The following is a 24,078-nucleotide window of genomic DNA, read 5'->3' on the forward strand; positions in this document are numbered from 1 at the left end:
ACTTAAATGACACTTCCTGCTTACTAAGAAATTTTGAATCTGAACATTATAGCCTTTTAAATGGCTCAAAATCTAAACATTTGGCAGAACTTGTCTATAACAGTTGCTACTCTGGAAGTAGCATCCGGCTCCCAAACACAGCCAGCTGCCAAAGAACCAAGGGGGAATTATTAAAGCTTACCTCCAGTTCTGTGGGGCTGTCCCAAACTCCTAGGCACACTAGGGAAGGACAACACAGAGTTACCACAGCATTTCTCTTGCATGAAGTGTGGCATGATTTCGCAAGCTTTCATCATCACCTATCCCTGACCCCTATTTCAGGTAGATAAAATAGAAATGATGAGGCTGTTCAGATGATTCATGTGGGTGGCTATCATGCTGGCTGGGACAATAACACTGCTCTCTTTTACAGGGTTCACATTTTATTCACCACTATAAATATCAATTTAATTTTTAAAACATTGCATTTCCAACACTATGTTGCAGAAAACAGTAAAGCCCAAATTTTCCTATAGATAGGTTGCTTTTGGCAATAAACCTAAGTAGCCACACTTGGAGGGCTGGCCTTTTCTTGACTTTCTCTCATTGTACCTTGCCTCTGGGATGAGTAAGGAGTACAGAAGGTATGAATTAAGTTGATTGAGAAAGCCTAAACGAAATGTCTAACTTAATCATTTCCAGTTGCAAATTGACTCACTATTTTCTGTTTCTTACCCAGCATTCCCCACTAAAGTGAAAGAAATCATGGACCACACAAACTCACCAGCAATATAGCCCAATATCATTTGGTCAAGTCATGTTTTCTAACTTAAAACATCAGTCATATAAGGAAAAATACAACCAATTCAATCACAATGGCAGAAATAACACTTGTGCCTGATCTCACTCATTACTAGAGCCAATGGAGACTACGAGAAGGCCTTTCTTTCAAAAGCTATTATACTTTCTTCAGTGGTAAAGGTAGAAAGAGTCCAAGTGCATGAAGAATGATAAAATTCAGTTCTTGTATTTTATACAAAGCTGACCACAAGTTACTTTAACAGCTGAGAGCAAGTACAAAGGAAAATCCAGAGTGTAATATGACATTCCAACTATGGATAGAAATAGCCATCCTTGGACATGGGAAGGCTAATAAAAACTCTCCCAGTAAGCATTCTAAGATTGCCCAGCATATGCCCATGAATTTCTAAACATAACAAACACAAGATGTGTTTTCTCTTGAAGAAGTAAAGAGGCAGTAAGAATTGGGAGAAATTAAGATTATAACAGATGATTAAATTAGATTATGCTAGAGTATAGAAAAACCAAAGACATACTAGCACAGAATCAGTGAGGAAAGGTCACAGAATTGTTAAACAGGCTACCACTATTATCAAACAGAAAAGAAAAGGGTACAGTAGCATATTAGTCTCATTCACAAGACTCTGGTCAGTGAGTTAATAATTTGATATCAGACAAAAGAATGAGTCTGTAGAAATAGGAGGGTCAGGTGTAAAGGCAAACACAAGTGTTTACCTAATGATTTTAGCGTTCGCAGTTCACAACTATGGGCAAGAAAATAGCACTAAGGCTTCATCTCGAACAGGGATGGGCAAGCTTTTTGTGTAAAGGGCCAGATGATAAATAGTTGAGGCGTTGTGGGCCATATGGTCTCTGTTGCAACTACTCAACTATTCAACTCTGCCCTATACCATGAAAGCGGCCACAGACAATACCTAAACAAATGAGCATGGCTGTCTTCCAAATACCTATAAAAATAGGCAGTAGGTTGAATTTGGTTTACGGGCCATAGTTTCCTGATCTACAATTCTAAGCTGGTGGTTCCCAAACTTTAGTGTGCCCCAGAATCCCCTTGGAGGGCTTGTTAAAACGGAGAGAGCAGAGTCCCCTCCCCAGAGCTACTGATCTTGTAAACCAGGGTGCAGCCTGAGAATCTGGTTTTCTACCCTGTTTCCCCAAAAATAAGACAGTGTCTTATTTTAAGGTGTGCTCCCAAAGATGCGCTAGGTCTTATTTTCAGGGGACGTCTTATCTTTCCTGTAAGTAGGTCTTATTTTCGGAGGATGTCTTATTTTCGGGGAAACGGGGTAACAAGTTCCCAGATGCTGCTGCTGCTGTTTCTACTGCTTAGGAAAAGATCTACACTTTGAGAACAACTAATCTAGACCTTACTGACTAAAAAAAGGATGTTCACCATTTTAAGTAACTGTCAAAGTCCCATCTGTTTGGCCACAAACATTTGTCACGGGTAGTAAGTTCCAAACATCAAAGCTCAAACAAAATTAAATAATTTAAAGAGGAGCTGGGAAAAATACTAGCCCAGACCTTTTCTTCACTTTGATGTCAGTGTAAATTTATCATTCCCCTCATTAGTAAAATAAACGTAATTCATCCCCAAATCTCTTTATTTAACATTTTTACCTAACTTATTCTAAGTCCTACAAAGAGTTGAGAAGTATTAAAATCTATAAATTAAACAAGAAAATAAGACGAGTTTTAAGACAAAGATAAATGACTCTTGTAAAATTAAAGAAAATTCAGCAAATCCTATTTCTAATTAGAAGTACTTCATTTCAACAAAATAAAAATAATAATATATATAAGGTACCCCAATTATCCTGACTTGATTAATTCATTGTATGTCTGTATCAAAACATCACACATACCCTACATAATTGTTACAGATACACAATTGTTACATATACATAGTAATTAAAAATTTAAAAATTTAAAAAATACAAGGTAGTTTAAAACTTTTAAAGGATTGTATCATTTTATATTCATAAGAATCCCATGAGGTAGATAATATAGACATCACTAGCCTCCTTTTATAAGATGAAAAAACTGAAGAAAACAAATAAATGGTGATATCACACAAATTATTTAAAATTTTTTCCTTAAAATATCTTTTCTCATAGTAAGTCTTAAATTGAATTTTTCAAATCCAACTTACACATATCTTTTTAGGGCTATGTCTATTGAATGTGTCTTCACAGGAAAAAATATCATTCTAGTAAGATTTTCAAGTTCATATTTTTATTCATGGGCCTAATTAATTCTAAAGCTACCCAGTCAAGTCTAAAATTTAATCAGATGTCAATTTAAAGCCCACTCTACCATTAGCGCAAGTGGGTCATAGATTATGGAACTGTGATGATATAGCAGTATAATAGAAACATTCAGCAATGAGAGAAATATTAATGGTAGATAATCCAAAAAGTAGAACAGCAAGCCTAGAATGCTCCCTCTCCAGATTTCCAGGCTCTTTATGCTATAATGATAATGAAAGTGTTTTTATCTGAACAGATATTTACACAAATCACTTTCATATCCATAAGAGGAAAATGTTTTGTTTTTATTTTTAAAAGCATTGCCTATAATATATATGTACGGTTGGTAGAGGTTTTTTCCATTATTAGCATACTTTTAAAAATATTATATATGTTGATTTTGTGAGATAATTATTCTCACTCTAATCTATGATCTGAATATTCCAGTAACAATTTTTTAAAATGTATATGAAATATAAAGGAAGTCCTCAGTGAAAACAGCTTCTTGCATGTTTTATAAGTATCTAATTATTTTACAAGTTACTAAAGAGAAAAATATTATTTATTAAAAAGATAATCTCAAATTCAATGCCACATTATACTGCTGGGACAAAAACCCAGTTAGGATGATATTAAGCCTAAGAAGACCAACAGAGATTCTATATAAATAAATGCTGACTATTCTGCTTTTGAATTAATGGCTCAGATGGAAGTCAGCAAAAACTTCTGACCTAAACAATGCAATAAATAATACTGTCCAAGAATTATCATAGGAAAAGATGCCTTTTACCACCCTCTGAAGCCAACCTAAGAAATAATTCCATAGCAGTGATCTAAATAAACCAACCACTCAGTTCTAATATGATCATTCTTACATTTGATGATGTGACATGACCTAATAGATGAAATGCTATTCTATAGTGCTCCAGTGGCACAACTGGTTAGCGCATGGTACTGACAGAGAAATGCTATTCTATGGGGTTAGGTAATTTAGATTTAGTGCCCAATCATAATAGAGACTACAACTTTAGACTCTTTCATAATACAATTTGGGGAAGTTACATAAAAGACCACTATAATATTCATAAATACAATATACGACTGTTTCTTATATATACATTCTGGGATTTCTCTTTTCTTAGCTCTCAAATTTCACATTATGAACAATTAATTAATCATCAAATGTCCATACGCAAGCAAAGACAAGAGGTACGATACAAAATTCTCTCTTTAGGTTCAGCACTGTAGCTCAGTGGTTAGGGTGCCGGCCACATGCACCAAGGCAGGTGGGTTCAAACCTGGCCTGGGCCTGCTAAACAACAAAGACAACTGCAACAAAAAACTAGCCAGGTGTTGTGGCAGGTGTAGTAGTAGTATCTGTGTCTGTAGTCTCAGCTACTGGGAGGCTGAAGCAAGAGAATCACTTAAGCCCAAGAGTTAGAGGTTGCTGTGAGCTGCGACGTCAAAGCACTCTACTGAGAACGACATAGTAAAACTCTGTCTCCAAAAAAAAAAAAAAAAAAGAATTCTCTCTTTAAACATAACCTTTGGCACTTTTCACATTACAAAATTATGATCTAGAACAGACTTGCAACTAATTATGAAAATCCATACACTCAAAGAATACTATCTTTCCTATGTACATAGAAGCAATGACAGTTTTTTTTAAGACACAAAGCCCTCTTAAATATATTTTTTAAACCTTAAGATTTCTTTATTTTTTCCTTACCTGTATTCCTCCACTCCTTTTTATAAATGAGGAAATAGGCCTAAAAAGATTAAATAAGTGAGTTACCCAAGGGGAAGACCAACAAACCATTCAAGCCTCATCACCTTTGTAAAAATTTCCCCAACTTCTTTCTCATACTAGGTGGTCACAAGTCTCTGGACTTCTCACTTAACACACTCATTCAACAGCTACTGACCAGAGTACTTACTATATGCTGGTTACCATATGCAGAGGACATAGGCTGTGAATAAGTCAACTGAGCTCCTTGAAGCCAGAGAGCTCAATGTTTGGTGAATAATGAAGATAATGGCGATTCAAATAATAACAACCTTTAGACATTTTACATAGATCATGTTATTCAGTTGTCACAACAACCTGCAAGGTATATACTATCACCCTTATCTTATGGATACAGAAACTGAGACTCAGAGAAGTTAACTAACTTGCCCAGCCAGGGATGTATAGCTAGAAATGAATGAATAAATTAACAAATGAATAAAAGTGTGACTAATGATTTTATACACATGGTAGAAAAGAATGTTCATTTCACCATATTATTTATGTAATAGAGCCTATGTTAAGACTGAGAAAGAGCATACTTAGAAATTGTTGAAACTTCGGTACATAACTGCCAGAAGTAATTTAAGTATCTCAGAGACATTTTAGAAATAAAACATACTTATGCTGCACTTAACAATCACCAATCCATGCAAATGGCTTGTGAAGCAGCTATCATTCTTTCTATAAATAAGGAGAAAATGGCCACACTGTACCCAAAGGTTACCAGATCAGATCTTAAGGCTGCCTTACAAGCCACAAAGCAATAATGATCCATATGTTTAGGGGAAATTCTTTATCAAGGGTAAGCAGAAAAGATGAATATCTATGATGTTTCCTAAAAACACAAAGTAGAGTCTATAAAATAGTGGTAGTATAATGGTAATCTGCATACATAGCAGGGCTAGAAACATCATGGCCATTTAATTTAATAAAACATTAAAAATTGCATTTTTATTTTTTTAATTGCATTCTTAAATGGTAATACAGTATACATCCATCCTAGATTTAAATATTCCAAAGTACTCTAAACTCAGGGTTAAAAGTCTGAAATACAGACTCAACATAGTATATTTTGTATAGTAAACTACACCAAAGAAGGGGGCGTGGAAGTGAACAATCATCATTCCTACCTGAAAATAACTCAAATACTCAAAACAATGGTTACAAAGCAAAAAAAAAAAAAAGTTAAATCAAAAAGATTGAAAAATAAAAAGAATGTGCAAAAGCCCAGTTAAAAAAATACAAGAAACTGAGATAACATGCAGTTACTAATATCAAAAAATTGCATTTAACAATAAAGCAATCATTTCTTATTGTGAATGGATGTGGACAACTAAAAAAGCCAGTGAACAAATTTAGTAAGGGGGTGAAGGGAGGAGAGATGTGAAAGGGGAGGAGAGTATTACACTCATCCAAGGTGGACAAAAACCCTTGAGGCAAGAAACAATTATGTTTCCTATAATGGATGGATTTAAGAAAACAACAATGGTTTGACAAATACCAAGGAATTAAAGTAAATTTCAAGTATCTAAAATTTACTTTGTCACTTCATGAAAGACTTCTATTTAATTGACAGTCATGAATAAGCTCAGGAATGAAAAGGACCTAATCTTAGGAAAACCGAGTGATTTTACCTAAAAGCCAGCCATCAGAATCTGCAAAACACAATTACAGTGAAAAAAAAAAATTTCTTTTTTCACCCTAAATATGTTGGTTTTGAGATAGACTCACAGAGAGGTAGTATAAAATTACCAACATCCTTAAAGAGAAGCCAGACCTAGCTATTCAGACATACCATGAACTGAATATTAAACATTATATTCTTTTTGATAGGTGCTTTAAATTGCCTCTCTCTTACAGCCAACCTTTTCTTGGTCCGCGGTGAAGAGTGCACTGACATTTTACACTATGGATCTTCCCCCTACTTTGAAACTTCTGCACTGTCCAGCTATCCCTATTCTTCTAATTCTATGAATTATACTCCAAACCATAGCCCCCAGCTCAGGCAACCCCAAGAACTCATTCAGTTTCACTTCCACACAGGTGAATCTCAAATCTTCACTGTCAATCCATACCTCTCCTCCAAATTCCAGTCTGGCATTTCCAGCAATGTCCAATTAGAAATGGCTTGCACTCAATCCAGAGCCAAAGTAACAATCATGAAATACTGGGCAGCAGATGAAGTGGAAATAGAGACAGATACATTGATGGATATGGAAAGATAATCAGACATACTATTTTTAAATGGAAAATGAATAGTTCGGTATAGTGTAAAAATATGACCTCATCTTGTCTTTGAAACAAAAGCTTCCAGAAAAATATACAAGAAAATGAACACTAGTTACCTCTAAAGAATGGGAATATGGTTGGTAGGAGAATGGAGAGAGACTCACTATTTACCTTTGTATCATTTATATTTTTAAATTTACTATGTGCATCATTACTTTTATAATTTACTTTATAAAACTAGTTAATAAATAGAAAGTAATACAAAATTATTAAATCTCAAAATTAGAAATACACATTAACTTCAAGTCAAACCAGCTTCAGAAATGAAATATTCCTAGTTTAGAAATTCTCCTTATATGGAGTTTGGTTCTATAATCAATAATAATACAGTGGCCCCGGGATAGAATGAAAGATCAGGTTCTGTAGCATCTTGAACACTGCAGCATAAATCCAGAGCCACATTCGGTGGTTCTAGAATCTTCACTGTCAGTTGCAGCTAAAAAATAAAAACAAAAAATGTGAGAGCAATATATCTCATCAGCTTGCTGGGGTCAGGTACCTGCTCTGCAGCAGAAACTCAGTCTCTCGACTATTTAAGTATGCAGAACTGGCTGAAGCACAGACTCAGCAGCTGTCACTCAGTGCATGATTTTCAGAATCAGAAAGAACAATTTCAGTATTTTTATCACAGGATACAGGAATAACTATCCTATGGAAACCACCCCACTCCACACTACCTCCAACAAACATCTCTGAAGCCTTATTACTTCTGGTTTGGCAAGGTAGGAGTAATTAATCAGCCACTCCTACTGCTGGGGCAGGGGAATTGGAAGGGAAAACTTGGCAAGTCAGAGGGATAGAGAAAGTTCCAAAACAAATCATATTTTGGACTAATGGCCAAGATTCTATATTTCCACTGCTAAACAATACATAGATTTATTAGTTTGGGGACAAACGCTGATATTTCGTTCAAGAGGAAAAACAAAAAGAAAACAGAAACAGATGAAAGAATGAATAGTATACAGTACTTCTACTGAAGAGGTAAAAAATTTAACTGGAAAGTCAAACAATTATGAAATGACTCAGAGAAGGCTGTGCACATGCAGAAAAGCAACAGAGGAGCTTGCCCTGCCCCCCACCACCCCACCCCTCGCCACACACACACTGCCACCCCGCACCACTGCCAAGGTCCCAGTATCAAACTCCATTATAAGGAATCAACACTGCTTCCTACTCTCAATAAGGCCTGACATTTGTAGGAATCCACATCCTGTATTTAACAAGTTTTTTCTCTGTGGAAACGCATCTTAACTACCATGGCTTGGATTCTTTCTGGGCTACCAACAATTTAGCTGATAATTGCTTCTTTTACCTTGATACATGGCTTGTCACTGTGATCACACACTTCTTTCGTGGAGCATCTACTTATTTATGGAAAATTGTTGGTTCCTTCAGACTCACACTTAACCTTTACCTAGCATTAAAAACTAGTTTACCTGCAATTTCTAATTAAAATTTCTAGGAAAGATTCTCCAACATGATGAACATTCCCTCTATGGTACTAGAAACCCAAATCGCTAAATATATATGAAAGCCATAGTAATTAGTACAAATTGGCAAAGCTGAATTTTTTGCTATGCTGAATTATATACTTTACAAATTATTAATCCAGTATTTACATAAAGGCTTCATTTAACTCAATTCTCTGGCTAACAGCATTATTAAAATCACAAGTAGAGAATTTAAAGTGTACAAGCAACTTAACCATACTCTTTTAACAGCATATATGCAAACATAATCATACTAAACTGATAAATTTATTAATATTAAATCACACTACTATAGTAGAAAGCCATCATCAACGATTATTGAAGCAACCCTTGTTCTGTGTTGTTCCAAACACCAATCACCATGTTAGCATTAGATGAGTTTCATAAATTAATGTGGATCTTAAAAGGCTCAAGAAATCAAACATAGGCTAAAACTATATTCGTATACAAGACTCAGAGATACAAGTGCATAGAAGATAAAACCCACATTTTAGTCTTTTAGCTTCAATACCTTCCAAAAAAATGCTTATTCTAAGAAAATGTTTCAGAACATTACTGAGGTACATGTTTTGGTTACATATTGTTTGTGTACATTTTAAGTCAAAGTTACAAGTGTGCCCTTCACCCAGAATGTGTATATTGTGAATTAAGTATGAATTAACCAACCCCTACTCCCACCTACCTGATTCCTGTTGAGTTTTGGTTCCATATGTGTACATAAGCACTGATTGACTACTTCCAATTTAGTATTGAGTACATGTGGTGTTTGCTTTTATACCCTTGCCATACTTCACTTAGAAGAATGGTCTCTAGTTCCATCCAGGTTGTTACAAAAGATATTAGATCACCATTTTTTATGGCTGAGTAGTACTCCATGGCATAAATATACTACACTTTATTAATCCACTCATGTATTGATGGGTCTTTGGGTGTTTCCACATCTTTGCAACTGTGAATTGTGTTGCTATAAACATTCAACTCTCAACATCTTTATGATAAAATGTCCCATTCTCCTTTGGGTAAATATCTAGTAGTGGGATTGTTGGATCAAATGGTAGGTCTACTTTTAGCTCTTTGAGGTACCTCCACACTACTTTTCATAGAAGTTGTACTAGTTTGCAGTACAACTATTTCCCACCAACAGTGTGCAAGTGTTCCTTTCTCTCCGCATCCATGCCAGCATTTGCTGTTTTGGAACTTTTTGATAAGAGCCATTCTCACTGAAGTTAGGTGTTATCTCATTGTGATTTTGGTTTGCACTTCCCTAATTAGAGATGGTGAACATTGAAAAAAATGCTTATTCTACTTTGTAAAAATTTTAAGCCTCTGAAAAGCTAGTCTCAAAATATCATGTACATAATCTAAGTTTTATATCAATGACTCTGAATCATAGCTGTAAATTAGAATCAGAGAGAGCTTAAAAAAAAAAAAATACCAGTGACCAGGACTCATTCCCAGAGATTCTGATTTCACTACTCTGTCACAGGGCCCTGGCATTGATCTTTTTTAAAAGCTCCCCTGATGATTTTAATGTGCAGCCAGGTGGAGAATCACTACTTTAAACTAATGCAGCCTTTTGGGATAGTAATTGCTCTGAAGTTGATAAACATGCTTTTTTTTCCCCTTTTAATGAGATTTTATTAAAACTACTCAATTCATTCCATAGCTAATGAGCAACTTACATTGCAGGCACTGTAACAGAAAGATGGAGAAAGATGTGTAAGACACATTCCCTACCCTCAAGAAGTTCCCTATTATCTAGGTAGAGAGACCCATAAATAAGTAACTGTAATTAAATCTAAGTGCTTTCGAGGTGTAAGCAAATACAGCATGCCTCACAAACTTGCATGTCATCCTTGAGCAGGGGTCATGCTACATCATTCCAATTTTAGTATATGTTCTACCAGGGCAGGAAAAGTCAGAAGTCACAGGTTACTAAATACCAGGACAAATGTTCTGCCCACACAAGGTGAAAATGGTGCGCATTTTGCTATTCTCTTTCACAGACACTGCTGTACCAAGAAAGCAGGCATTTTTCTATGCTTTAATTTTGATTTCTTAAATTTCCTTCATGTACTATTACTGATTTTACACTTATCTATAAAACTACAAATTTGAAAAAAATATACAGTAAATGATCATGACACAAAAATTAGTCATTTGGCATCTGCATAATGCCTTTCCTTTCCAGTAATTGCTACATTGCTAAGACAAGAAGTTTGGGGACTATGATAAGGTCCCATTATTGGACATTTGTTTCAGTCACTTGAAGGATGTTACACGGAAAATGTTAAAGAAACACTAGGCATTCAAAGGAGTTTTTGCAAGATTTTCAAATATAAGAAACACAGGGAAAATGAGTGTTAATTTTTTAAAAAAAGAAATGGCATCCTCCCAATATTCATAACAATCAGGTACATGTTCTCTCAATGATAGCTTTAACAAGGGTAAAGGCTGAAGCTACTGGAAAGAAAACATTCCAAATAATGATCTTATACCTAAAAATCTCAACTCTATAAGCTGTTGTTTCAACCAAGGGGAAAGAAAAAACACTGGAAGGTCTAAATTAAACTGGAACTTTCATTTATGCTACCATGTAAGGCCTCATGGTAGATGAGTGAGTAGTGGGGTGGGTGGGAGGCCGAGTGGGTGGTCAATTAGTCTTGAAAGGTGAAATCTATTTTAAAGTACTTTGGTTAAAAGGTAAACCTATTAAGACCCAGTGGTGAAAAACACCTTGTGATGCTAGTTTGGTATAACAGAAAATCAAAATTCCATAGAACTTGGATAGAAATCAACAAAAAGGTTTTTAGTATAACACCTTCAACGCATTTCCGGTTTAAATTCAGAATTGAACAAATTCTAAGTTAAGATGTGTGCTGTCAAGATCTCTACAAAAAAAAAAAATCTCAAGCTAATTTCAACTTCCAGATATATATATACGGAGACAATTTACCAGAGAAACCTTTGACCTTTACAAAGGGTGAGGAATACTATCATTACATTATTTAACAATAAGGCTACCTTGGATTCATTTACTTCATGGAATAGCATTTTATAAATAGTACTGACCAAGTCTTATTTTGCAGGTTATGAATGAGAGATTTCACAATTCATGCTAGTTAACGTAGCCATCAAGTACCCATCACCTCAAAATTAGCTTGCTCTCCCTCATAATGCAGCTCTAAAACAGAAGAAATTTAATTCTACCAGGGATGTTTTCTGAAAAATCTATCAATTATAAGTCAGCAGAAGACTGTGTTAGTGTAATGCTGACCACTTCTTTTCAATATCCAAAGGGATCACATTATCACCCTTCCAAACCTTAAGGAATCAGAACTAGTTACCAAAATTAATTCAATGATGGTTATTTCCCATCATCACAATATAATTAACATTTTAATCTCACATTTTCCAATTATGACTTTGCTGGCTCATTTACATCAGCTATAACTAAGATGTAACAAACATCATTCACCCACACATGTAAGTCATTTGAAGGTTTTTGGGAAACACCTAATTTACCTTCACTGGGTACTCCTGAAAATGAAGAGACCAAGGAGATTTTTGATACTTTTTTTTTCTTTAGAACTATGCTATTCACATATAGCTATTGAGCACTTAAAATTACTCCAACTGAGGTACTGAATTTTTAATTTTATTCAATTTTAATTTTAATTTACATTTAGAAAGAATATTTGATTCAGTTATTGGAAAACTTTTAAGTATGTTTGGAACAACTGGGGTATGTGAATCTACTCTTACGAATGCAAATTTTATGAAACTTAAATATGAGTATTCTGATGAAAATTTTGCTTAGTGTCAGGAATTGAGATGTGCTATTAGTGTAAAATACACATTGAATTTCAAAGATTTAGTGTAAAAAAAGATGTAAAAATCTCATTAATAATTTTTATATTGCTTACATGTTGAAATGATAATAGTTTGGATCTACTGGGTTAAATAAAATATTTTATTAAAATTAATTGCCCTTATTTGTCTTTAATCTTTATTAATGTGGCTACGAGAAAATTTCAAATTACATATGTGGCTCACATTATATATCTTTTGGACAGCGCTGCTCTAGAGCACTTCCACAACCACTTTTACCAGGACACATTTGGAAATCCTCCTAGCAGACAGGCTGGTCTTCTAACAATAGGGGCAAGGAGTAACATGTCCTCTATAAATGGGTCTGAGTAAAGTGTGTAGCAAGCTTTACCCACAATTTCACCATGTAAGACAACATTGTAACACCTCAATATGGAAGAAAAAAATTGGGAGAAAAAAATTAGTTATCAACACTCACGAAAATTGAAATTAAGTACTGCAGACAACTTAAAAGAGGTAGAGCCAACTGCTCTAAGATCTTTCTTTCATTTCCCAACTGCAGACCTTAAAATAGACAATAAAACACCGCTTCCAAAAAAAGAGGTAAAATATTTCAATGGTAGCTATCTAGCAATCCTTATTAAATAAACACAAATAGCTCTTAAATTTTATCTCTTCAACTTCTAAAACCACAGAATACACGCTGTGCTAGGAAATCAAGTTCAGATTGCCAGCATTTCCCTCACAAGCAAATTAGCAGGATTGTGCGCTTGGAATATTGTTTGACAAGAATGAAAAGGAAACTATTCAAAATAGATTTAAGGAATGGACAATTAGATGAAGAACTGCAGATTTAATTCTCAATCAGCACTGTGATTAATCTGATTCCCTGCTTTTCCCTAGCGTAATTATACAACACAGATGAAAGGATGAGCATTTGGACTGTCAGTTCTATATTCTAGACCAGCCCGGTGACTCAAAGCAGACGGCTCTACCACGCTAACCACCATCCCAATAACAGTCGAGGGGAGCCTTGAGCACTGATTGAACAGTCATTGCATAACGAGGTATTAAAAATTCGAATGCCCCCAACTCTTCCCACATTCGTCAACACTCGGAGAGAATTTGCTGAAACTGAACGCACCCCGTCTTAAATGATCCCCTCCAACCCGGGCATGGGGTGAACACAAAGGCATCTGTCTGATATCCTGCACAATAGACACACACCCCACAATTAAAAACCCTGAACGCTCTCGCGCTCGCGCTCGCTCTCGCGCGCTCTCTCTCTCTCCGTGCAAGCGGAAGAAATGCAAGCAGCTCTTTTCATAAATTGTCTATGGTACATGCAAGGTAACAATAACCCCAACTGCCCCCAGGAAGCAACAATAAAATCGGTTCTGCCACGTCCCTGTGCAACCGTCAGATAAAATGCAGGCAGCCAGCCCCACTCCTTACAGGGTGCCCAACCTCGGCTCGTTGGCCTCAATGGATCGCTAAGAACACCCCAGACCCTCGCCTGGTAGGAGATCCAGATACACGTCTATAAATACTCCAGGGTGAGGAGGACCAGGGAAGCAGAGGGAAGGGAGGGAGGGCAGGGGGCAGGCCCGGAGCGGGTGCGGGAGGACCCGGACATCACTGAAATGCATTTTTCCACACTCCTGCTCCCTCGCGTGGAGACTTACTTGCCGATCACCTCGCACAGCTCGTACACATCCTCGAACAACACGTCGTCGTCGGCCATGGTCCGGAGGGGACAGCGGCCGCAGCGTGGAGGGCTCTGAAAACAGGGGTGGGGGCGCCCAAGAGCTCAATGCCCAGCCCCGGGCTCGTCTCCTCCCCTCAGGATCCGCGAGCCCTCGGTACTGAGGACTCTCGAGTGGGGCCGCGAGGCCAGGAGACTGCAGCGCCTTCCTCTGCAGGCGACCGCCCCGGCGCGGGCGGCGGGGCCGGGGCGCTAGAGCGAGGGCGGCCCGGGCCCGGCGCCGCCCGCCCGCCCGCTGCTCCTCGGGCCGCTCTGCCCGGCGTGAGGATCCTCGAGGACCTCGCCGCGCCGCGCTCTCCGCTGGTCAGCCCACGCGGGCCGCGAGACCGCGACCGCTCCCTCAGCCGGAGGCCGGCTCTGGCGCGGCGCGGGGCAGCTCGGGCTACTGGAGGGGCCGCGGCTGGACCACGGAGTGAGGATCGCCGCGGAGGGAGGTGGCGGCGGCAGATCGGCGCTGGGGACCAGAAGGCGGCGGCAAAGACGCTCCCTCCTTCTACCTCCTCCTCCTCCTGCCGCCGCCCGCCGGGGAGTGGGAGGGGGCTTCGCGGGACTAGCGCTCTGTGCGGGCGGCCGCCGGGGCCACCGCCTTCTGCTCCTCCCCTCAGCCTCAGCAGCCGGCCCGCTCGAGAGCGGCGCGCACCCGCCTCGCGCATACACGCCCTCCTCCCTCTTAGGCGGCGCGGCTTCCAGAACCACAGACCCCGCCCACTCCAGCCCGTCGGGAGGCGGTGGCCCGGGAAAAGAGAATCCAGTTGAGCGGCGCATGCGCGCAACGCGAGCTGCGTCACGGCGAGGAGGCGGGCGGGCGCCAGGATTCTAGAGGGTGCTGGGGGTTGGCAAGGGGGGCTCAAAGGCTGCAGCTGCGGAGGCGGGGTTGGTTGGAGCCGTCACCTCCGCGCCCAGCCGCCACCAAGCCGCGAAAGGGGATGGGACAAAAGGTCTGCGGCTGCATGTACGTTGTTCGGGCGAGAGGCTCAGAACTCTAGCCGCTCCTCCCACCCCTTCTTTTGTAATCGTAGGAAGCCTTTCCCAGTTTTTGCTGGGAAGAGTCAGGAAAGGGTGCTAATGAATGGGAAAGCAAGAAAAGAGGTGGAGAGAGGTTGTCACTCAAGACTGTTTGGCAGCGGATGCTTTTAGTGCCACTCTGTCATTCCTTTATGAAGATGAAGGCTGGCGGAGGGGTTCGTCCAAAAAAGGATTAAACAGAAACTGTCCAGGAAGGAGTGCGACAACAAACGCTATAGAGACAGCTTCTCCCGCACTCTGCCTCAAACTCAACAAATACCTATCCAACGCCCACCCTCGCTATAGACAACCTAGAGAAAGGTCAGGAAGGCAGGGACATACCGAGACTTTAAGCTCCTTTGTATAGTGTCCCAGCCCAGTACCTACTCTGCTTTCTATTATTCTCCATATAAATGTTAAACTTCTCAGAATAAAAATGCAACTAGAGGGAGTGGATCCACCGGGTCAGGCAGAGTGAGGTTCTGGGTGTTGCCGCTGTGCTAGGTTGCGTTCAACATGAAGATTTCTGATGAACTGAGCATGTGCAGAATGAGCCAACGCCAACTGACAGGTATATACTCCAGTTGAAGACCAATAAAAAAACTCCTTGTTCCTCTGCACAGCAGAAGTGCCCAATTAGTTCATAAGTCAGCTTCCAGAAATCGTCTGGTAATATTCTCAGTGCGATAATTTAAAAAAAAAATTAGTATTTACCAAACTGGAGGAGGCAAGATGGAGACTCAGCCTATTTTCTCTTCAGAAACGGTTTCTTCGTGCAAACCCTTGACCACTCCCTAAAGAGGCTGAGAGAATTTCCTGTTAAGGTTTTGGGTACTAAACCTTTTGTCATGAAAACTTTTTTTTAATTTCAAACTATTAAGGGGGTACAAATGTTTCAGGTTACATAGATTGCTTTTTTAAAAATTCCAAATATGGGATACAAATGTTTTTAGTTACATGTATCAATTTTGTTATGCTTGAGTCAGGGTTGGATAGTGTTCATTACAACAACTAGGTAGGTTTTGCCCATCCCCTCCTTCCCCCACCCCCTGCTTGATTTCCACTGAGTTTTACTTCCTTCTTTGCACGTGTGTGTGTTTATCAATTAGTTCCAATTTAATAGGGAGTACATGCAGTGTTTGTTTTTCCATTCGTTAGATACTTCACTTAGGATAATGCTCTCCAGTCCCATCCAAATTGGTGCAAAAGGACTTAATTCACTTTCTTCATGGCAGAGTAGTGTTCCTTAGTATATATACTACATTTTGTTAATCCACTCATGAATTGATGGGCATTTAGGTTGATTCTACATCTTTGCAATTGTGAATTGTGCTACAATAAACATCAGAGGGCAGATGTCTTTTTGATAAAATGACTTCTTTTCCTTTGTGTAAATACCCAGTAGTGGGATTGCTAAATCAAATGGTAGTTCTACTCTACCATTAGTTCTTTGAGGAATCTCCATACTGTTTGGCATAGAGGTTGTACTAATTTGTGGTCCCACCAACAGTGTGTAAGTGTTCCTTTCTCTCTGCATCCATGCCAGCATCTTTTTGACTTTTTAATAAAAGCCCTTCTAACTAGGATGAGGTGATATCTCATTGTGGTCTTAATTTTCATTTCCCTGATAATTAATGACACTGAACAATTTTTTCATATGTTTAATGGCCTTTTGTCTATGTTCTTTTGAAAAGCTTCTGTTCACATCTTTTGCCCACTTTCTAATGGGGTTGGAATTTTTTTCCCTACTGACTTGCTTGAGTTCTTTGTAGATTCTGGTTATTACCCCTTTATCAGATGTATAGGTTGGGAATATTTTCTCCCATTCTGTAGGTTGTCTATTTGCTCTGTTGATTATTTCCTTAGCTGTGCAGAAGCTTTTTGATTTAATCAACCCCAAAGACTCCACCAAGGGACTCCTGGACTTGATAAATAAATTCAGCAAAGCCTCAGGTTACAAAATCAGTGTACACAAATAAGTAGCATTCCTATACACCAGTAAAAGTCAAGCTGAGAGTCAAATCAAAGACTCAATACCATTCACAATAGCTATAAAGAAAATAAAATACCTAGGAGTATACTTAGCCAAGGAGGTGAAAGATCTCTACAAAGAGAAATACAAAACACCAAGGAAAGAAATTGCAGTTGTCACAAACAAATGGAAAAATATATCAACATTGTTAAAATATCCACACTACCCAGAGTGATTTACAGATTCAATGCAATCCCCATGAAAATACCAATGCCATATTTCACAGATCTAGAAAAATAATTCTGTGCTTCGTTTGGAATCAGAAAAGAGCCTGAAAAGCCAAAGCAATTTAAGCAAAAAGAACAAATCTGGAGGCATTTACCAGGCTTCAAACTATACTACAAGCCTAGAGTAACCAAAGCAGTAAGGTATTGGCACAAAAATAGAGACGTAGATCAATGGAACAGAATAGAGAACCGGGGTATACAATCATCCACATACAGCCAACTGATCTTTTTTGACAAAGCAGTCAATATACACTGAGGAAAAGAAGCCCTATCCAATAAATGGTTCTGGGAAAATTGGATAGCCACATGCAGAAGAATAAAACAGAATCCATATCTCTCACCACTCACAAAAATTAATTCAAGATGGATAAAAGACTTAAATGTAAAGTATGAAACCATAAGAATTCTACAAGAGGGTAGGTGCGGTGGGTCCCACCTATAATCCTAGCACTTGGGAGGCGGAGACCAGTGGATTGCCTGAGCTCACGGGTTTTAGACCAGCCTGAGCCAGAGTGAGACCTCATCTCTAAAAAAATAGCCAGGTGCTGTGGTGGGCACCTGTTGTCCCAGCTACTTGGGAAGCTGAGGCAAGAGAATAACTAGAACCCAAGAGTTTGAGGTTGCTGTGAGCAATGACCCCACTGCACTTTACCGAGGGCGACAAAATGAAACTCTATCCCCCCCCCCCCAAAAAAAAAAAGATTTCTAGGAGAAAGTGTTAGAGAAACTCTTCTAGATATCAGCACAGGCAAAGAATTTATGAAGAAGACCCCTAAATAAATACGAAAAATATTGCACAAGAAGGTGTCTTCCTTTCTTAACAGAAATTGTGTATTCTCTAAAGAAAAGGGCTTCAGAGCTTGAGGAACATCAACTCCTTTAAGAGTCCAACAGTTCCAAGGAATTCATCCCAAACTGGCATGTCCGACTATGCATAAGATGTCATTCCTTTCTGCCCTGAAGTGCAGTGACCCTCATAAATCATATTGTCAGCTTCCCTCCTTTTCCCTAGCCCAAGTCTGAGGTATGCCTAGGCTTGTTGACTTCACTGTGGAGTTTCTTATATTCCATGGGACCTAGGCTCAGAAGTAGAAAAGGGCAATTGTAAAGAAAAACAGAGAAGAAAGTGGAGGTAGAAACAAAAGAAGACTGCAAAAATAAATGAGCTCTGTGCTCATGGAATCACAGCTGGTTTGGATCCAGAAAGAGCCTTAGAGCTCAGCTGGTCCAATTCCCTCACTTACAGATGTGTGTGTGGGGGGGAGGGGTATGATGGTTACTCTCTCAAGAGCCACCCCGCCCTTCTACCATAGGGTAGCAGCTCCAAGTAACCACTCAGTAGGAAAGGTGGGCCTTGATTCATTAATCTAATAAATGCAGTCCCCTCACCACAGATGCCTAACTAAATCAGCTTGGTTTTCCAGGGTCACAGTCCTTGAATGGTTCAAAATCTTCTAATCAGAGCAATGCTGAGGACATTTTCCTCTAATCTGAACTTAGATCTCACAGCTCCCAGTATGGTATTTAGTCATATAAAAGTTTTCTGTGCTACACATCCCTGAGAACTTGTACCATCTATGATGGCTAGAGGTAGGTCTTTTCTGCTTCTAGGACTAGGACTAAAATAGCCAAACATTTTGAACAAATTTAATTTTTCTCTGAGTTTCTTCCAAAATCCTCTATTCTTTATACAAATAATCACAAGTATAAGTGGTCAGGTGTCAAAAATTCAGTCCTGTTTTATCTTCCACAAAGTAAGTGCACTGTGTTCGGATATTAATAACTGAATAGCCAACTAACAGTAGCTTAAACAAATAGGGGGATGTTGCTCATGTAGCAAGGAGTCTGGAGATGGGTGGTTGCTAACATTGCAGCTACTGAACTGTGTCATCAGTGACCTAGGTTCATTCTTTCCACTCCACCATCCTTGACATGTTAGTGTGTCTCACTTGCAAGCTTGTCACTTCATCATCTCAAGATGGCTGCTGCAATTTCAAACATCAAAGGCAGGAAGCCAAAGGGCAGCAAGGGCAGGCCTGGCTATTCTTGCTCCCTCTTTCATCTTTTGTTAGAGAAAGAAAATATCTTTTTCCCATTTCAATGTCCAGGACAGGGTCACACAGTAACCTTCACTGGAAGGGAAGCTGAGGCCTGGGTATTTTGACTTTTCCTGCTTCCTCTTGAAGGTGGACAAGAGAGAAATAGGTGGGGAATGGGCTTTGGCAGCCAATCAGCAGTATTTTTAATACTAGGAAAATTACCAATGAAACAATTCTATATCTTCTTCATAATGTAGCTATACCTCTACTATATATTATAACTCACACGCCTCTAAAAAATCTGCAGAAACATCTAAAAACCCACAAAGATGGAGTTGTTGCTAAAAAAAGGTAATTGTCGAAGTGTCACAATCTTATTAGACATTCTCAGACTGTCTGGCTCCCATAATTTGAGCATGACACAGATATAGAAGGGGGGTACATACTGTAGGAGAGATATTAGCATAAGGGCTACACACAGTTGCCAGTGTGGCACAGGGCTAGTTTAGGCAACTTAGAGTTCAGCCTCATTCTGTAATGTGATTATTTAAGCACATAAATTATTACTGAAAAAAATTAAGAATGACAATGTTCTCAACTGGGATATAATTGTTGCCTCATAGTATGAATAGGATGTTCTAAGCTCAAATGAAAGACACCATCCATCTTTCCTGAAAAAGCTACATATATTAGACTGATGTCATGTTGCAAGTTACTTATTTTATATTTATTCATTGAATATTTGTATTAGCTATAAATAAAGTAGATATGGTGCCTGCCCTCTCTGAGCTTCCTTCTAAAAGAAAACAAGTAATTACGGCAAACAGTGATGTTTGTTATGTTTGAGAAGTGTAAGGAGCAAACATTGAGAGGACCTCTGGGTCAGTGGAGGCCCAACTAAACAAATGTTTAGACTAAGATCAAAGAAAGCATAGAAATTAACGGGTGAAAGAAGTAGGAGCCAGTTCACTTTATGTAGAGAGAGCAGCATTTAGGAAGTCTTGGAAGTGAACAAGATTGTGTTCTTCAGGAAGAAGAGCATGCTCTTCTAGGAGAAGTAGGTCATGGTTGGATCATAGAATGTAGAAAGAAAGAGATCAGAAGGTGTTAGAGAAAAAGGCAGAGGCTAGACAATGAAAGGTCTCAAATACCACTGTAAAGAGTTCACCCATGAAAGACTGCAGATTTCAGTGGTAATAGAGGCTTATGTATAGATTGAGTCCTCCCAAACCCACGCATAAACAATTCTACTTTTAGTTAATTCCTTTTGCACTTGATGCACATTGTTTTTTTCCTTAGTTACTTTAAAAAATGCAGATACTCCTGCTGTAAATATGAAATCCTTTCACCAGTTTCAGCAGACACTGTAAGTGCTCCATTAAAATCCCCTTTGATCCCTTTTACCATTTCTGTGTGCTCTGCCCCAGCTTTAGCAAACTTTCACTTCCAAAGCCTATGCCTGTGATTTTGGAGGACTTTCCACAAGCTATTGGATTCATTCTGTCCACATGGAAGTGTCTAGGAGTTTAGATCACTCCCATCTGGCTAATAGCTATTAGGCAGTGACCAATAGAGCAGGAATGTGAAAGCCCAGCTCCCTTGACTGGGGAAGGGTGGCGACTCTAAGGGATTACTTATACTCCAGAGCTCCCTTGGGGGATCAGGCTGAAGGTACACTGCGCAGGACTTTGCCTGAAATTGCACCCTTGCTTGGCTCCCTCCCCTTGCCTTTCTTGCTTCTTTTATGCTCTAACAGCTATCCCCTGGGAGCACTTTTTAAATAAATCACTTGCTCCTGAATTCCTCTCAGGATCAGCTTTTTGGGGAACCAAACCTCAGACAATAATTTTTCTTAAAGTGACAACCGCATCAAAATCACCTGAGAGCTTATGAAAAATGTCTTAAAATGTCAGTTCCTGGGCCCTACCCAAGACCTACTGGATCTGAATCTCCTGGAGCATGTTGCAGGGATCTGTGTTTTTATAAGCTCCCTAAATGAAACTAGTGCACCTAAAAATTAAGAGCCATTGTTCTAACACTGGCTGATGAACAAGCTCTCTGGAAAAAAAAAAAAGGAGTCAGAGCTAACTTCATCATTAGGATGGAGGAAACACAAGAAATGCGAAAGAACAACACTCTAGGCAGCAGAACAGGACTGGAAAACAAATATGTTTCCTTCCCAATTTTTTCTGGCCAGTCCTATAAACCTCTGTCTAAAGATTCATTTTTCCCTTCTTCCTTTATTATCAATCAACAAGACGCTGGAAACTTTTGATAGTAGAAACAATGTTGCCTTTAGAAACAACACAGTGCCAGTATACACTGAACATATGGCTTAAGAGTTAACATGGGCGGCGCCTGTGGCTGGGTCGGTAGGGCGCCGGCCCCATATACCCAGGGTGGCGGGTTCAAGCCCGGCCCCAGCCAAACTGCAACCAAAAAATAGCTGGGCATTGTGGCGGGTGCCTGTAGTCCCAGCTACTCGGGAGGCTGAGGCAAGAGAATCGCTTAAGCCCAGGAGTTGGAGGTTGCTGTGAGCTGTGTGAGGCCACGGCACTCTACCGAGGGCCATAAAGTGAGACTCTGTCTCTACAAAAAAAAAAGAGTTAACCTAAAGATATGCATTCACTGAGCCATTTATGATCACGAGTACTCACTGGCCTCCTGAGGACTCAATACTGTGCTGTGTGCTGAGGGGGATTGTATTAGTCAGGATTCTTTCAGTTGTAAGTGACAGAAAACTCAAACCAGTTTAAATAATGCAAAAAATCTATTGGTTCAAGTAATTGAAAAGTCAAGATGTATGCTAGCTTCAGGTGAGGCTTGATCTAGAACTCAAATGATGTCACTAGAGATCCACTTTCTCCCAGTCTTAACATTATGCATTCTGTGATAGTGGCTTCATTCTTAGGTGCCACAAGGTAGCCCTCAGAACTTCAGACTGTCCCTTTGAGGTAGCAAAACAGCTGCCCTGGTTTCAGGTTTTACCTCTTTATACATCCAGGACAAGAAAAAAAAAAAAAAGAGTGTTACCTGGTAGGTCCTGATCAAGTTCTAAGATTCACTCTCTCTCATTGGTCTGACATTGGGGCACATGATCATCCCTGAACCAATCATGGTAGCTAAGGAGTGTGAGTCACTGAGTAATTTACCCATCAGGGCCCGCCCTTGAACTGGGGATGGGAATCAAGATAGGAAAAAAGGCCCAAAGAAAATAAGGACACTTTTAGAAGCAAAAGGACAGAATGAATGGTGAGAAGACTCCCTGTTCTCCTAGTGACCCAAATACTGGCAATGACTTTATCTTGGCATTCTGTATCTTTCTTCATGTTCAGCTAGTCACCATACTCTGCTAATTTTTCTTTCAAAATTTGGTTAGATCCGCCTTTCTTTTCCATCTCTTCAGTCTCCATCCCAATCCACTTCTCTATCAACCCATATAATGTTTCCCCACTTTACTCACTAGGTTCCTGCCTTCAACTGCTTGTCCTAGCCTGCTCATGCTGGGGAGGCTCAATTCATGTCCATGAGAGAGAATTCTCAGCATCAAGAACAGCGCCTGATGTGTAGTAAGCATTCAAAATGTATTTTTTAAATGTTGAAAGAATAAATGGATAGGCCTTATCACTTCCTGGATGTCTCTTTTACTAATTTTGTTTATAGCCCCTTTTCTTTTACTTCCAATGCCTAAGAGGTGTCTGGAGTATAGTGGGTACTCCATATATATTTGTTAAACAAATAAATGACTATATGTTTATTGAATTCGAGAATCACTCATAGTTAGGAAAAGAATGAGGAGTCAACAGAAACAATTAAAGTGGCTAAAGTTTTAGGGAGAAAATGCATAACAGAAGAAACAAGATTTTAACAGAGGAGCAGAGAGTCAACAGTATCAAAATGGAAGAGGTTTCAAAGAGAGCAGGGACAGAGAAAAGGGCATTGGATTTATTTCTACTAATTGAAAATAGTTTCACTAGCTATCTTTTGTATTGAAAAACAAATTAAGTATAATCTCACACAACTGGAATTTTTCCTTCTGCCTTAGCTAGGAGAGATTTCAAAGGTAAACATGGGAAATTAAATCTCCCCCTTATATTCTTTTTTCTGTATTTCCTGGTGCTTTCTTTCCAGGCTGCCATGAAACTGTCATACTACAAGGTTAAAATGTGCAATCAGCCACAGTATGTTCAATGGGTGACTTATATTGAGCCTAGCCCTGACTAAGTTGCAAGAGCCATGTAAGTCACCCAAACCCCAATAAAAAGAAGTATAATTTACTATGCTAAGTGCACTGTGGAAAAGGTCAAGTGATTAATAAGTCACCAAAATGAAATACAAGCCTATCAATACTGGAAGGTTTAATCATTTACCCTTCTTGGGGTTTGGGCGAAGCAGAACCTTTTTAGGGGTCTTTTCTGGCAGAATGAGTTTGCAAAAGTCTCAAAGATATTTCCTTCTTATATTTTCTCATAAAATATCTTTTTTTAAATGGAGTTTCTTTTCCTGAAAAATCTTTATTCTCACGGAGGTAATCTATAATGTCAGTCTATAATGTCAGGAT

The 24,078-nt window shown here is 39.1% G+C and overlaps 1 protein-coding gene and 1 pseudogene across 9 annotated transcripts in view; both read right to left on the reverse strand.

Moving 5' to 3' along the window:
• Nucleotides 1-14,723, reverse strand: part of CASK (calcium/calmodulin dependent serine protein kinase) — a 507,330-nt gene extending 492,607 nt beyond the window's left edge. For 8 of the 9 annotated variants that reach the window (XM_053579588.1, XM_053579590.1, XM_053579587.1 and 5 more), the window contains exon 1: nt 14,135-14,723. In XM_053579588.1, the coding sequence (XP_053435563.1) occupies nt 14,135-14,193 (59 nt within the window). In that variant the 5' untranslated portion in view covers nt 14,194-14,723. The remainder of the gene's footprint in view (nt 1-14,134) is intronic. The other variant, XM_053579591.1, reaches the window with a different exon arrangement.
• On the reverse strand, nt 10,438-10,534 carry LOC128578787 (uncharacterized; annotated as a pseudogene).
• Nucleotides 14,724-24,078: the final 9,355 nt, after the last annotated feature.

The sequence above is a fragment of the Nycticebus coucang genome, chromosome X, assembly GCF_027406575.1.
Source record: "Nycticebus coucang isolate mNycCou1 chromosome X, mNycCou1.pri, whole genome shotgun sequence".
In the NCBI taxonomy this organism is placed as follows: Eukaryota; Metazoa; Chordata; class Mammalia; order Primates; family Lorisidae; genus Nycticebus; species Nycticebus coucang.